A 12955-nucleotide genomic window follows, 5' to 3' on the forward strand; every position below is an offset into this window, starting at 1 on the left:
GACACGTAATGTTGGTGTTTCCTTTATTTTGGCAGATACATGTATCTCGTCCTATATATCTTACACACATACACTAGGATTGGCTCATATAACCACTAGTCCTTGGTTATATTTTATACATTCCATTAACAACCCTTCAGTTCATAAAGACATGCTTAGTGATGCTTGTCACATTGATGATGAAAAAAATGTGTCTCCTTTTTGTCTCATGAAGCAAAATCATATTTCATGCATGTATGTATTTGAATGTCTATTTCAAATATCATGTGACACTTATGAGGGTAGAATTAATAGAACTACTCAGACAGGATTGCCCTAGTCTATAGGTGCAGAGGTTGGCTAGCTTCTGTAAAGAATTAGTCTATGGTGTATAATGTTCTCCATTCGACACCTCCTCACCTCCAGGCACAGCCAACAAACAGGTACAGATATAGAATCTTCATTTGAGCCAGTTTGCTACAGCGGGAAAATAATCCGTAAACAGGAAATGTGAATTATTATGTGGATTCTAAATAAGGGACATTTTTGGGGGGGGTGAAACATTTGTAGGGTTGCTACGTTTTTAAAGTGGAAATTACAATCTTTAGAAGCCTTTTTAAGTTTGTGCAAGTAAATTCTCAACCACAATTTCTCAGTGATAAAAATGAAGATCCTACATCTGTAGGTATCCTATAGCACAATGCAGAAATCAGCAGGGTTCCTTTACCAATTGAAAAAAAGTCTCCATAGATTTTAATCATCTCAGATCAGACTTGTCTCATGTCTTCTGAAGTACTCAAACTGCAGTCTGAATAACACCTACAGCACACTAACAAGGTTGAAATACTTTGTTTTACTCAGGCTATTTTTCTTGCCCGTGGCTCACAGCATCATTATCTCACACACCTAAAAAGCCCTGCATCTATTTCCCTCTATGCCTTCCCCTACTGCTCCTTTCAAGGAGAGAGAGACGTACCGAGCACAGTATTCAGTGAATCATTTCCATTCTCTGACACCTTCCTTCCTAGCTGTCTATCTCCTCCATCAAGTAGAATGAGGGATGAGAGTGACAGAAGAGACACCTGGCCCTGAACAAGTGAACAACTGCTGACAGAGAGAGGATGGGAAAGAGAGGAAGAAGAGTGAGGGGCCCGCATCGCACTGCCTGATGGGATAGAATCGCACGTGGAGGCAACAAACTACCTGGGACTATCAGTTATAGTGACAGGGCAGGCGGTGGCTTTCTATTAGCAGGCCGCGGGATAGGCCCAGAGCAGAGCCCGTCCCACCCAGGATGGATGGGCCTTTCTGGTGGGACTAAATTAATACTGGGAGTCTAGTCTAGTGAATTGCTTTTGGAACAATGTCCTCCTGAGGAGCTAATCAGACAGGAGTTACCAGAGAGTGCCTGTGGGGTCAGGGCTCTGTGTATCAGGGCTGCCTGGGAGAGAGAGAGCAGGTGCACCACCACAGAAACAGGAACTCATTCCAGGGCAGGAGATAGGATCTCTTGCCTCGTCCCTCTTGGTCGCGATGGTACAGTCTTAGACCACTATGTATAGACTCTTTACAATATAGAATAACTAAATGTTTTTGATGTATTCACGAATGGCAATTAAAGGCTGGTACTTTTACAGGCTGTAAACTTAGATAGTAAACTGATACACCACAAGTAACTTATTGAGGTATCTGAGGACCCTTATAGAAGTATTCACATTTCAAATGTGCCTCAAAAGGATGTGGTTATGTTTTCTGAGAAACTGAATAAAAAAAACATATTCACTTTAATACCCACTATCAAAGTCTAGTCCAGTCCACTGGCTACTGAAACCTCTGCTATTCTAATGTGAACTCACAGAAGTATAATAACTTTATGTATTTGTGAGTTAGGACCTGACAGGATGAGGTCAGGGCTGAAACAGAGTGGATAGCAGCACTGAGACCATACATGACTGAGTCATTAAGATGTGTAAACGCACACACTGTATGGTTGCTCACAATGGAAACCTGGCGTAACTAATGGCTACTTAACGCAAAGTGTTACTGAAAGAAATCTATGACCACAGGGCGGGGAAGAGAGTGAATGCGCCCCGACCGGCTAGCGTTCCTTTCAGCCTGACATCAGGCCAGTGCGGCACAGTGGAGAGGCTTGCCTTGCTGCCCTGAGAGAGAAGAGTGCCTCTGGTCAAGTGTCTGTATCACTGCAAACACATTCACAGTGTGATTCACTGCTCAAAGGAGACACATCACAGACTCACAGGCCCATGAAAACACATACCATATTCTATAGTAACTGAGTTATACTGTAGTGTTGGGAATGCTACTGATTGTTTTGGAGCAGCCATTGTCTTTGCTTACCAAAATTGGTATTGAGCTTTTCCTAATGACAATATCTGAGTAATAATAACCACTCACTAATGACTTAGGGTCTAAAATGCCTTATCCTGCTCCTTGTAACAAAGGCAAACTCTAAGACTATGATGATATACAGTAGTACTATGTAATATTCTATATGAAGATGAAACAAAAACAAAAACATGATGATTTGTTGCACGTTCAGTGTGCGAAACTGTAAGTAAGGTTGGTGGGATTGCATGTTGTGGCCATAAAATGTAATCAGCTAGCAGCTCTAGTCCCTATCAGCCAGCTTGCTGCACAGCACAGAGCTCTCTCCCCTCTCGCCTCGGGCAACGGCCACACTCGCACCCTTCCCCCTCCTGTGTCTGTCTGTCTGTCTGTCTCTCTCAGCAGGCCCCAGCGACCCCCCCCCCCACTGCCCTGCGGCCCTGGGCTCCCACAGTGTCAGGGAGGCCTGAGTGTTGACAAAGCAGCTGGCCTTCAGAAGACACATCAAACCCAGGCCCTGGTTGCGGTTAGGGCCTGAACACTCAACAAAAGGGCTCCAAGTTTCAGTCCTAGGCCATTACTAGCCCCAACAACAGAACTACACACCCACAGACAGAGAGAAAGCAGAAAGGCCCTCAAGGGGACACAATATATTATATTCCCAGTTAGAAACAGGATCCCTGACTGCTGTATGAACTCAAAGCATATCCCATACATTGTGAATATTCAGAAGATGGCAGTGTAGTGATGGATTATCATAAATGTGAAGCATAAATCGAGGTTAGGGGGTTGGTGTCATTTTAACACATGCATCCTAATGACAATTCTGGGTCTCCCTAATGCTGGTTTTCTCCCCCTAGGCAACATTAACCGGCACCTTACAAGTGATGTATATTAGATATGAGTGGAAGCATCACTCTTCACATTGTTACTGTGAATAAAATAGTAGACACCAGCCAGTAACAAAGGAAAGTGTATTTGTTTTATATTGGTCCCTTCATCTTCAATTTTTTTTTTTATCAAGTCCCACAATTAAGAATAGAAGAGAATAGTTCTCTTAGTAGACTTGAATGTTTTTACTCTGTTAGTATTAGTATACAGTGCATTCTGAAAGTATTCAGACCACATCACCTTTTCCACATTTTGTTATGTTACAGCCTTATTCTAACATGGATTAAATCGTTTTTTTCCCTCATCCAGCTACACACAATAACCCATAATGACAAAGCAAAAACAGGTTTTTAGAAAGATTTGCAAATATATGTATTCTTTTATTTTAAATACCTTATTTACATAAGTATTCAGACCCTTTGACATGAAACCTGAATTGAGCTTAGGTGCATCCTGTTTCCATTGATCATTCTTGAGATATTTCTACAACTTGATTGGAGTCCACCTGTGGTAAATTCAATTGATTGGACGTGATATGGAGAGGCACACACCTGTCTATATAAAGTCACACAGCTGACAGTGCATGTCAGAGCAAAAACTAAGCCATGAGGTCGAAGGAATTGTCCATAGAGCTCTGAGACAGGATTGTGTTCGAGGCAGAGATCTGTTGAAGGGTACCAAAACATTTCTGCAGCATCGAAGGTCCCCAAGAACACAGTGGCCTACATCATTCTTAAATGGAAGAACTTTGAAACCACCAAGACTCTTCCTAGAGCTGGTCGCTAGGCCAAATTGAGCAATCGCGGGAGAAGGGCCTTGGTCAGGGAGGTGACCAAGATTGTCCCTCTGACAGAGCTCCAGAGTACCTCTGTGAAGATGGAAGAACCTTCCAGAAGGACAATCATTTCTGCAGCACTCCACCAATCAGGCCATTATGGTAGAGTGGCCAGACGGAAGCCACTTCTCAGTAAAAGGCACATGACAGCCCGCTTGGAGTTTGCCAAAAGCCACCTAAAGGACTCTTAGACCATGATAAGCAAGATTCTCTGGTTTGATGAAATAAAGATTGAACTCTTTGGCCTGAATGTAAAGCGTCACGTCTGGAAGAAACCTTGCACCATCCCTGTGGTGAAGCATGGTGGTGACAGCATAACGCGGTGGGGATGTTTTTCAGTGGCAGGGACTGGGAGACTATTCAGGATCAAGGGAAAGATGAACAGAGCAATGTACAGAGAGATCCTTGATGAAAACCTGCTCCAGAGTGCTTAAGACCTCAGACTAGGGCGAAGTTTAACCTTCAAACAGGACAACAACCCTAAGCACACAGCCAAGACAACGAAGGAGTGACTTCGGGACAACTCTCTGAATGTCCTTGAGTGGCCCAGCCAGAACCCGGACTTGATCTCGATCGAACATCTCTGGAGAGACTTGAAAATAGCTGTGCAGCGACACTCCCCATCCAACCTGACAGTGCTTGAGAGAATCTGCAGAGAAGAATGGGAGAAACTCCCCACAAACAGGTGTGCCAAGCTTGTAGAGTCATACCCAAGAAGACTTGAGGCTGTAACCGCTGCCAAAGGTGCTTCAACAAAGTACTGAGAAAAGGATCTAAACAGTTATGTTAATAGAATATTTCAGTTTGATTTTTGTTGATAAATTTGCCAAAATGTATAAAAAAACTGTTTTTGCTTTGTCTTTATGGGGTATTGTGTGTAGATTGATGAGGGGGAAAATATATTCAATACATTTTAGAATAAGGCTATAACATAACAAAATGTGGAGAAGGTGATGTGGTCTAAATACTTTCTGAATGCATCGTAGACCTGTCATCTACAGAGGAGAAAAGATGAGAGATTTAACTGAAGCACTGAACATTTTCCCCTGTGATTAGAGTCTTATAGACGACCACATGATGGCACTAGAAAGGATTCTCTATCAAGACTTAAATTGAAAAGATTCGCCAAATAATGTCAAAATAGAAATATGGTAAAACCAAAACAAGAATAGCCGAATAGCTAAGTTTAGGGTTAGGTTAGGGTTAGGGTTGGGGTTAGGGTTGGGGTTATGGGTAGGGCTGGGGTTGGGGTTAGCGTCGGGGTCAGGGTCAGGGTCGGGGTTAGGGTTAGGGTCGGGTTAGGGTTTGGGTTAGGGTTGGGGTTAAGGTTAGGGTTGGGGTCAGGGTCGGGGTTAGGGTCGGGTTTAGGGTCGGGGTTAGGGTTAGGGTTAGGGCTGGGTTAGGGTTTGAGTTAGGGTTGGGGGTGGGGGTGGGGTTAGGGTTGGGGTTAGGGTCAGGGTTAGGGTTGGGGTTAGGGTTAGGGTTGGGGTTAGGGTTGGGGTTGAACCAGGATGTGGTAATGAAGCTATGGTTAGGGTTAGGGTTGAGAATAGAGTTAGGTTTGAACCAGGATGTGGTAATGAAGCTATGATTAGGGTTAGGGTAAAGTCTAATCCATGTCAGAAATGTTATTAGCATTTTTCAAGACAATAAATTGCATGTTGCATTTTTGATCCAACCCAAGTAAATGCTGTTTAGTCTGCAAAACTAAGTTGACATCCAACAGCAGCATCAGACTAGGATAAAGTACCATCCCTCGTTCTGCACTTTTCCCAACTTAATTGCCAGCATTTAGGACTTGGGGGGAATCACTCTGTGCCTGTTAAAAGGTGTCTCTATCTGTCTATACGCAACACAATTCCACAAATTCTATGAATAAACTGGTACCTCTCATACTGTCTTTGAAATGATGAACAATGAGTGTCGCTGCTGCACCTCAGACACATGCCAACATCAAGCAGAATGTCAAATGACTGAGAAATGGAGCAATTGACAGGAGCGAGACTCCATAAAGCATGCATATTACTAAAAGCAAGTTCTGGATGTTCTTTTAAAACTTCCTCCACACTTGCCAGGGGAAACAGAGGAGTGTCGAGAAGGGTGCAATACTCGGGTTAGGTTACAGTTGTGAAGAGTAAACAGGCATTTAGATAGGGTGAGTACGACTGCAAACTGTTTCCTCTTCAGTACTTCATACAGTTATAGGGTGCACTCAATGAACCTCATTAAAGCATAAATGAACAGAACAATTTGGTAACCAACTTTTTTTTTAAACACTTAAATTCAAAATGTGTGATTTGTGGTCAGGCTGAATATTCTAATGCATTACTTTGACAATGTCTTAAAGATCCCAGCAGGTAGTAGTAGTATGTTGCACCTCCCAGGCCATTACTGGAGCAGAAAAGCAATTGAGCAGAATGGTGAACAGATTAGTGACTTGTGTTATACCGATGATCCAGGTTGACCGTGCCTGTTACATTGGAGCTGTAATGTCCATAAAATTTAATTTGATCAAAAGGAAGATTATGTTTGTGTCTGACACATTGCAAATATGAGTGCTACAGTATCTCACTAAGTGGTCAAGTAGTGTGATATTTTTCATTCAAGGTTGGACTTATATACACTGAATAAATAACCTCATTTTGATTAGTTTATAGACTCACTTACAATATTTTGACATTGTTATTGGTGTGTGAACTCCAAATACTCATTCATCTACTATTCTAGTGGTCAAGAAGGCCATATATGAGGCCTGCATTAAGTCTACACTACATGCAAATCTTCAAGCTGACCTACTTCTTCTTTTCACATCAGACACTCAGCAAAAATCCATAAATTAAGGAAATTAACTGATGGGGCCCAGGGCAACTTTGTAAGCTATTTAAATCTTTAAATTTACACCTCCCTGCATACTTCGTGTAATTGAACTAACTGCAGGGTTGTTACTTTAATGAGAAAAAATCCTGTCTTCTCGCCTCCAATTTGTACTCCTGAAGACAACAAATGTATGCCAGAGGGCATGTTTATCTTGCCCTGTTAGGGGGGCTGCTTCCTAAGGCAGCTCTGATTTCTATCCAATTCTTCTAGCCGTTCAGTTTGGCGCGCCAATCACCAGACATGAACCTGGAAACCACCTCCTCTACGAGACGCGTTTTAATTCGATCAATCAATGAAATTGGAGCACAAAAGGCAGCTCTCATTGCAATCGAATTCACCTTACTGTTGTATTCCTTCACTATTATTTTTTCTTTGGACCAATAATCATTTCCCACACTGGTTGGCGCCAAATATCAAGAAACCAAATAGCTGAGCGCCGTGGAGTGTCTGGATTCGACAGTAGGCCTACAGTAATTACCGTGTTCAATGCATCAATTATTCACAGTTATTTACACGTAAATAAACAAACACGCAAATAAATAAATAATCACAAGCCTATGTGAGCACCTGCACAGGAAGGAGGCAGAGCAAAGAGATATCACTTTGACTTACACAGGGTGCCTTTTAGCCTACTATAATAGGGATGCAACGCTGATTTAAATTGTTGGGGCATTGTAGCGTTTTATATAACAAAATAATACATTTGCCTAACATTTAACATAATGCATCTTTAGGTAAATTAGTAAAATGCTCTAGCTGGGCTAGCAGTCTGTCTCGCTGTTTGCATAGGAAATTGTCACTGCAGACATCTCCATCTAGCCCTGTGCTATAATTGAAATGGCGCGTTTAGCTGGAGGCAGGTTGTGAGGGCGCTTTCTGCAATAGCAGAATGCATGTCGATAGACGTCATTTGGTTTTAATGGCCTACAGGACATTTGGCGTTACTACTGGAGACATTAGTGGAGAAGGGACAGGGGAAAATCGCCGCATGAAAAGTATCCAAGGAAATCTACATATTATTATTTTATTGACACTTTGTCAACAAGTTACTAGTGTGCCTTTATAATAGCTGTAAGTACACGACTAGGGAAGCGTGCCCTGTTTTACTTATTTAAATGGGTATGGAAATGTATGCCTAGCTGGAAATGCCTGAGGAAATTTTACATCAGACGAAATGACAATGATTAAAATCTGCTTTTTTCCTGCTCTAAATATATTGAGCGACGTGACACTTGCTTGATATTGAATAGCACTTAACCGTTACCCCCTGCAAACCAGAACGTTAAACCGTTACAGGGGCTGGTCTATTTATATGTTTTACCGGAAAATACGAAAAACCTAGCAATCATTATTATATCTGGTCATAGACATCATTTTTGTAAAAGGGAGAGAGTATCACTTTTTCGTTTTGAAAATCTGACTGGGTGCGAGTAGAGCTAATTGTAGCCTAATCCTTGCCCCAGAGGCGTTTGGGCAGCCCGGAGCAAGAATTCTTTTTTAGCGCTGCTCTGTTATTTAGAGACAGGATTATTGGCTTTCTTCTCATAACAGACCGGCAGTTTCATTTAAGCAAAAAGACACTCAAGAAGCTAAAATACGAAGCAGGATTTGACCGACTCAGTTTTTAAGTGTATACAAATAAGAACCGAAACGGGAAAGGAGAGATCTCTTCTATGTATAAGGTAAGAACGCTGCTTTGCTTCTTCCTGTGCCGCTTTTGTGGAAAGAGCTTGGTCTGAGCAAGTCAGTCAGCATCAGCTATAGATAGATCTTTAAAGCCACAGCGACCCTTCTTTTTAATCAATGTAGCTTTCACTGGTAGATTCACATGCTTTAGAACAGTTTGTGGATACAGTGTTGGCAGTTTCGTTTCAAAGGAGCGGATTATACTTGAGGAATGCTTGGGTCAGCTATTGGATGGCACTCTAGTTATACGAAACCAGGGGCATGTGAAAAAGGGGAACGCAGTCATCAGCTGGGACTGATAGATACTGGAACGGATTCCCTCGGACTCCTACGATGTTTGAAACGGTATGACTAAATTCATATTAAGATACGGCATTTCCTCATGGTATGATAGCCTGCAGTATCAGCGAACAAACTATACTCAACACCAGGTAATTTGGAATAACTTCACTTGTAGTAGGGCTATGTTTTGTCCAGTCTGGGAAAGGTGTGAATGTTTGTCTAGGCTGTTGTCTTTCACTTGTTGTCTATTGATGCCGTTGGCATATTTACGCATTAATTTTACGCATTGTTCGCTTTTGAATCAAACGTCTCTGAATCATAATTTCATGATGGTAGAAATGAGTAAGACGCCATATTGTGCATCTGGTAGAAGTAGGCTATCCGTGCGCATCAGTGTAAACTGTTCAAGAGGGCAAAAGTGGATACTCTATGGATCTCTGCGACTGTGCATGTTCTTTTTGGCTATTTTATTTTACAACAATTACGCACATTCTGATCTTTACTTTGCACAATTGTCAAATGTATTTCTTTGGTACACTATTGCCCATAGTGAAAACCAACTCTTGTGAACGTTTCAAACCGGCTTATTGGCTAGAGTTACTTCAGCTAGAATGTTGGTCAATATGAAACTATTATAACACAAAGTCAAGGAACAGATGTCAGTTGATCTCATTCAAACGAGTCAATGGTAATAGTTCCGGAATTTGTATTTTTTATGTGAGAACTCTTGTGAGACTATAATGGCATCGAGTTTCTTGGCTTATAGCCTTTTAATAATGATCATCTTTACCCCCATATTGATCACATAATAAACATGCTTTCCAATATTTCACGTTACCCTCCACTTCGTCAGCTCCTCCCATCTTAACCCTGTGTGTGTGTGTGTGTGTGTGTGTGTGTGTGTGTGTGTGTGTGTGTGTGTGTGTGTGTGTGTGTCTCATATCTGGTATATATTCCCCCAACAATATTATCAGTATTGGTTACTGTGGCCCATGGCTAAGTGAAGAGGTGGGATAGCCTCATACGCCAAAAACTTCTTAAGTCTTTTGAAGTTTTTCTTTCACTGGGGCCTGAAACGTATCATCCAGCGTGCGTATTAAATGATCATTATTCCTGAAGGCTTGGTGGTGTACACAGCGAGGCGGGCAACACCCTGGAAAATTCTGTAGTCTTCAACAACACTTTGTGCCCCAGGGCATCTCGCCTGGAGCAAAGGGCTGAATGAGCCCTAACAACTGCCTTCTGTTCACCTTTCATGGTTAAAATTCAAAGTTTAGTAAATGTGCTCTTGCATGGAAGAACAAGTTGATGAAATGCCTTTCTTTCAAGTTATAATAATTTAGTTTATTCCAGCGACCCGCCATTTTTGCAGACATGATGGATATATATTTTTTCATGAAACCACATCCTAATGTAAGTTGCTTGACATTTTCTAACTATATCTGTTTCCAATTAAACTGACTCTGATATTAATTAAATGTTTGTGAGTTGAAATGTTGGGATTTAATTCACAGGCCTGTGCGTAATTTGCGCAAAATGCAAAGTAAATCCCCATAGGAAAACATGTTATCTTGATCAATCTTGATTAAATTCGATTGTGGTGATTGGTTGTATGCAAACTTGAGGAACTATGATCCCCAACACATCTGTTTATTAGCCTACATCATTGTTTAACCCAACTCTGACGCGCTGTATCCATGCGCCTCGGACTGCGCTGTGGCCTGTAGCACGCCAACCAAGTGTATGCTACCTGGATGTTACGAAGGGGTGTAAACGAAGGGGCTCTTGAATAGTTTGGGAGGGATTCATGTAACGGATAGTTGACATTCATGAAGTGGTCATATGTTTCTCATGCCTTCCATCCAATATCCCCAATATTCACACCAGCCTGAGGACTTGCATCCTTTCTCAGTTGAACATGTGGCAAAAGCGTGCCCGCGTTTCTAAAAGGTCATTGGAGGAATCCGAGCAATTAATTAAAACTCCTGACCTTGTACATTTACATTCATTTTCATGACAGATATTATAGAGTTATTAAGTAGTTTGTCTTCACATCTTGGTTGGTCCTGTTATGTTTTTATAGTGTTTGATACATATAATTCCCCTTGACTCCTATGATATGAGATGCTATTTTTGATGCACCAGTAACTTTTGTATTACATTTACATGTATAGGACATTATTGTGTGGGGGTAAAATAAAGAAAGAACACAACAGTCTTGTAAGGGGTGAATGTTTTCTTATGTCTGGTTCAGGAACAGAGTTCATCGGGAACAAATGCCCTGGATTCCGTATTCTCAGATTGGTGGTTGGTGTGTCTGGGCATATCACGTCTAACACATAACACGACCTTTAATTAGAATATTGCAGTTTGTTTTATCCCCCTAGAGGCTGACACCTAGCATTCCTCTTTATGGAGCCATAATAATCATCCTCCTATCCTGCCCTCCGGCGTTGAATGAAAAGATGCAAACATACTTCATTAGAACGGTGGCAATAATTTGAAAGCTAAATATGCGAGCAGACAGACATGGAAGTGATCTGTTAAGGCTCAGGATCGCACTGGTGGAAGATACAGACTTTCTGGAGACCCGAGTAATTTATGATGTCTATGGCTTTTCCATTTGCTTATTTTAAGGAAGGAAGAAGCATGTCACGACTGTCTTTGACCCGGTCCCCGGTATCTCCTATGTCCACACAAGGAATCCCTCTACCGGCTCAACTGACAAAGTCGAATGCTCCGGTTCACATTGACGTCGGGGGACACATGTATACTAGTAGCCTGGCTACTCTCACCAAATACCCAGACTCAAGGTAAGGAATCGGATTTTCTCATACAATAAGTGAAATGTGTTTGTCTCGTTTATTATCCACAGTGCCAAGATGTGCCACCCAAGGTGCTTTTGTTGCAGGATTCATTTAGAACATTTTTAATTCAAGAGTGTAGCCTACTGATACATATTGTACTTGAAATTGTCTCCCACCATAAACTTAAATAAGTCATTGTGCTCAGTAACACTTTTGTTAGGACATGATGCTCCAAAACCCCTCATTACAAGTTTTTGATATCAGTGATATACTTGATTGCTTTAATGATTGTTTCTCTCTAGTTTGATATTGTATATTGGATAGCCTAACCTCCATATGGCCTCATTTGAATTGTATTTGATTATAACCTGTTTATAACAGATGGAAATGTGTTAATTGCAGTTGCTGACTCTTTCATTTGCTGAAATGATGCTACAGGTTTATGCACTTTAATTGTACATTATGGAGAGAGAAAATGTCAGCTGTTATTTCCCCATTATAGTAACAAAACCAATTTATCTAAAACCATCTCTAATCCATGTCCAAATGATTTGCAACTAAAACGAGCAATGCAACTTTATAGTAAAGCTAATAGTTTATGCTGAAGTTAGTTCATGCTTTCTATAGAAATGACCCCTTATGTTATATATTCAATGAGCTACATGCTCTAGTCAATTGCTATTACTTGAAGCCAGAGTTTCAGCTAAGCCAAGGTTAACATACGTCAGTTTGTAGGAAAATCTAAGGAAATGCTTAGAGGAAAAGTATCAACATAAGCCTTGGATATTCACACAGCTCTGACAGGAAATCACTGTCAACTACTTTGTTTTCTATGTCCATAAACCAGCATGATTTATCTTGTTGTGAGAAAATCTCCATGCCTATAATAGGCCATTGTTTATCCTTAGTATTATTATGTCATGCCTGTCATTGCTATAAGCTGTGTGTTTGGTTCATTTAAGAGGGTTGGACAGCAAGACAGGACAAGACACTGCAGGTACACAATACCTGAGTGAACGTTTTTGTTATTACTAGCATTATGTGCATATTAACCCTCCGTTTTATGACATTAGAATTAGAATTTCAGTAAATCAATAGTTTATATATTTGAATGACTTTCCAGATGTTCAAATACAGGTTGTTTCATATACACTCACTGTACAGCCACACATATACCCGGATGTACATTATGCAAATGATACCGTGTTGTTTTACACTTGTCTATACTATTTATCATGTAACTTTTACACCA

The 12955-nt window shown here is 41.1% G+C and overlaps 1 protein-coding gene across 4 annotated transcripts in view; it reads left to right on the top strand.

The window, feature by feature from the left end:
- The first annotated feature begins 7782 nt into the window (after positions 1-7782).
- Positions 7783-12955, top strand: part of LOC106587522 (BTB/POZ domain-containing protein kctd15) — a 28952-nt gene continuing 23779 nt past the window's right edge. The window contains exons 1-2 of one of the 4 annotated variants that reach the window (XM_045708453.1): positions 7783-8610; positions 11534-11709. In XM_045708453.1, the coding sequence (XP_045564409.1) occupies positions 8602-8610; positions 11534-11709 (185 nt within the window). In that variant the 5' untranslated portion in view covers positions 7783-8601. Of the gene's footprint in view, positions 8611-8634; positions 9046-9879; positions 10310-11533; positions 11710-12955 lie in introns of those variants that run through there. The other 3 variants (XM_045708452.1, XM_045708450.1, XM_045708451.1) reach the window with 3 other exon arrangements.

The sequence above is a fragment of the Salmo salar genome, chromosome ssa26, assembly GCF_905237065.1.
Source record: "Salmo salar chromosome ssa26, Ssal_v3.1, whole genome shotgun sequence".
NCBI lineage: Eukaryota > Metazoa > Chordata > Actinopteri > Salmoniformes > Salmonidae > Salmo > Salmo salar.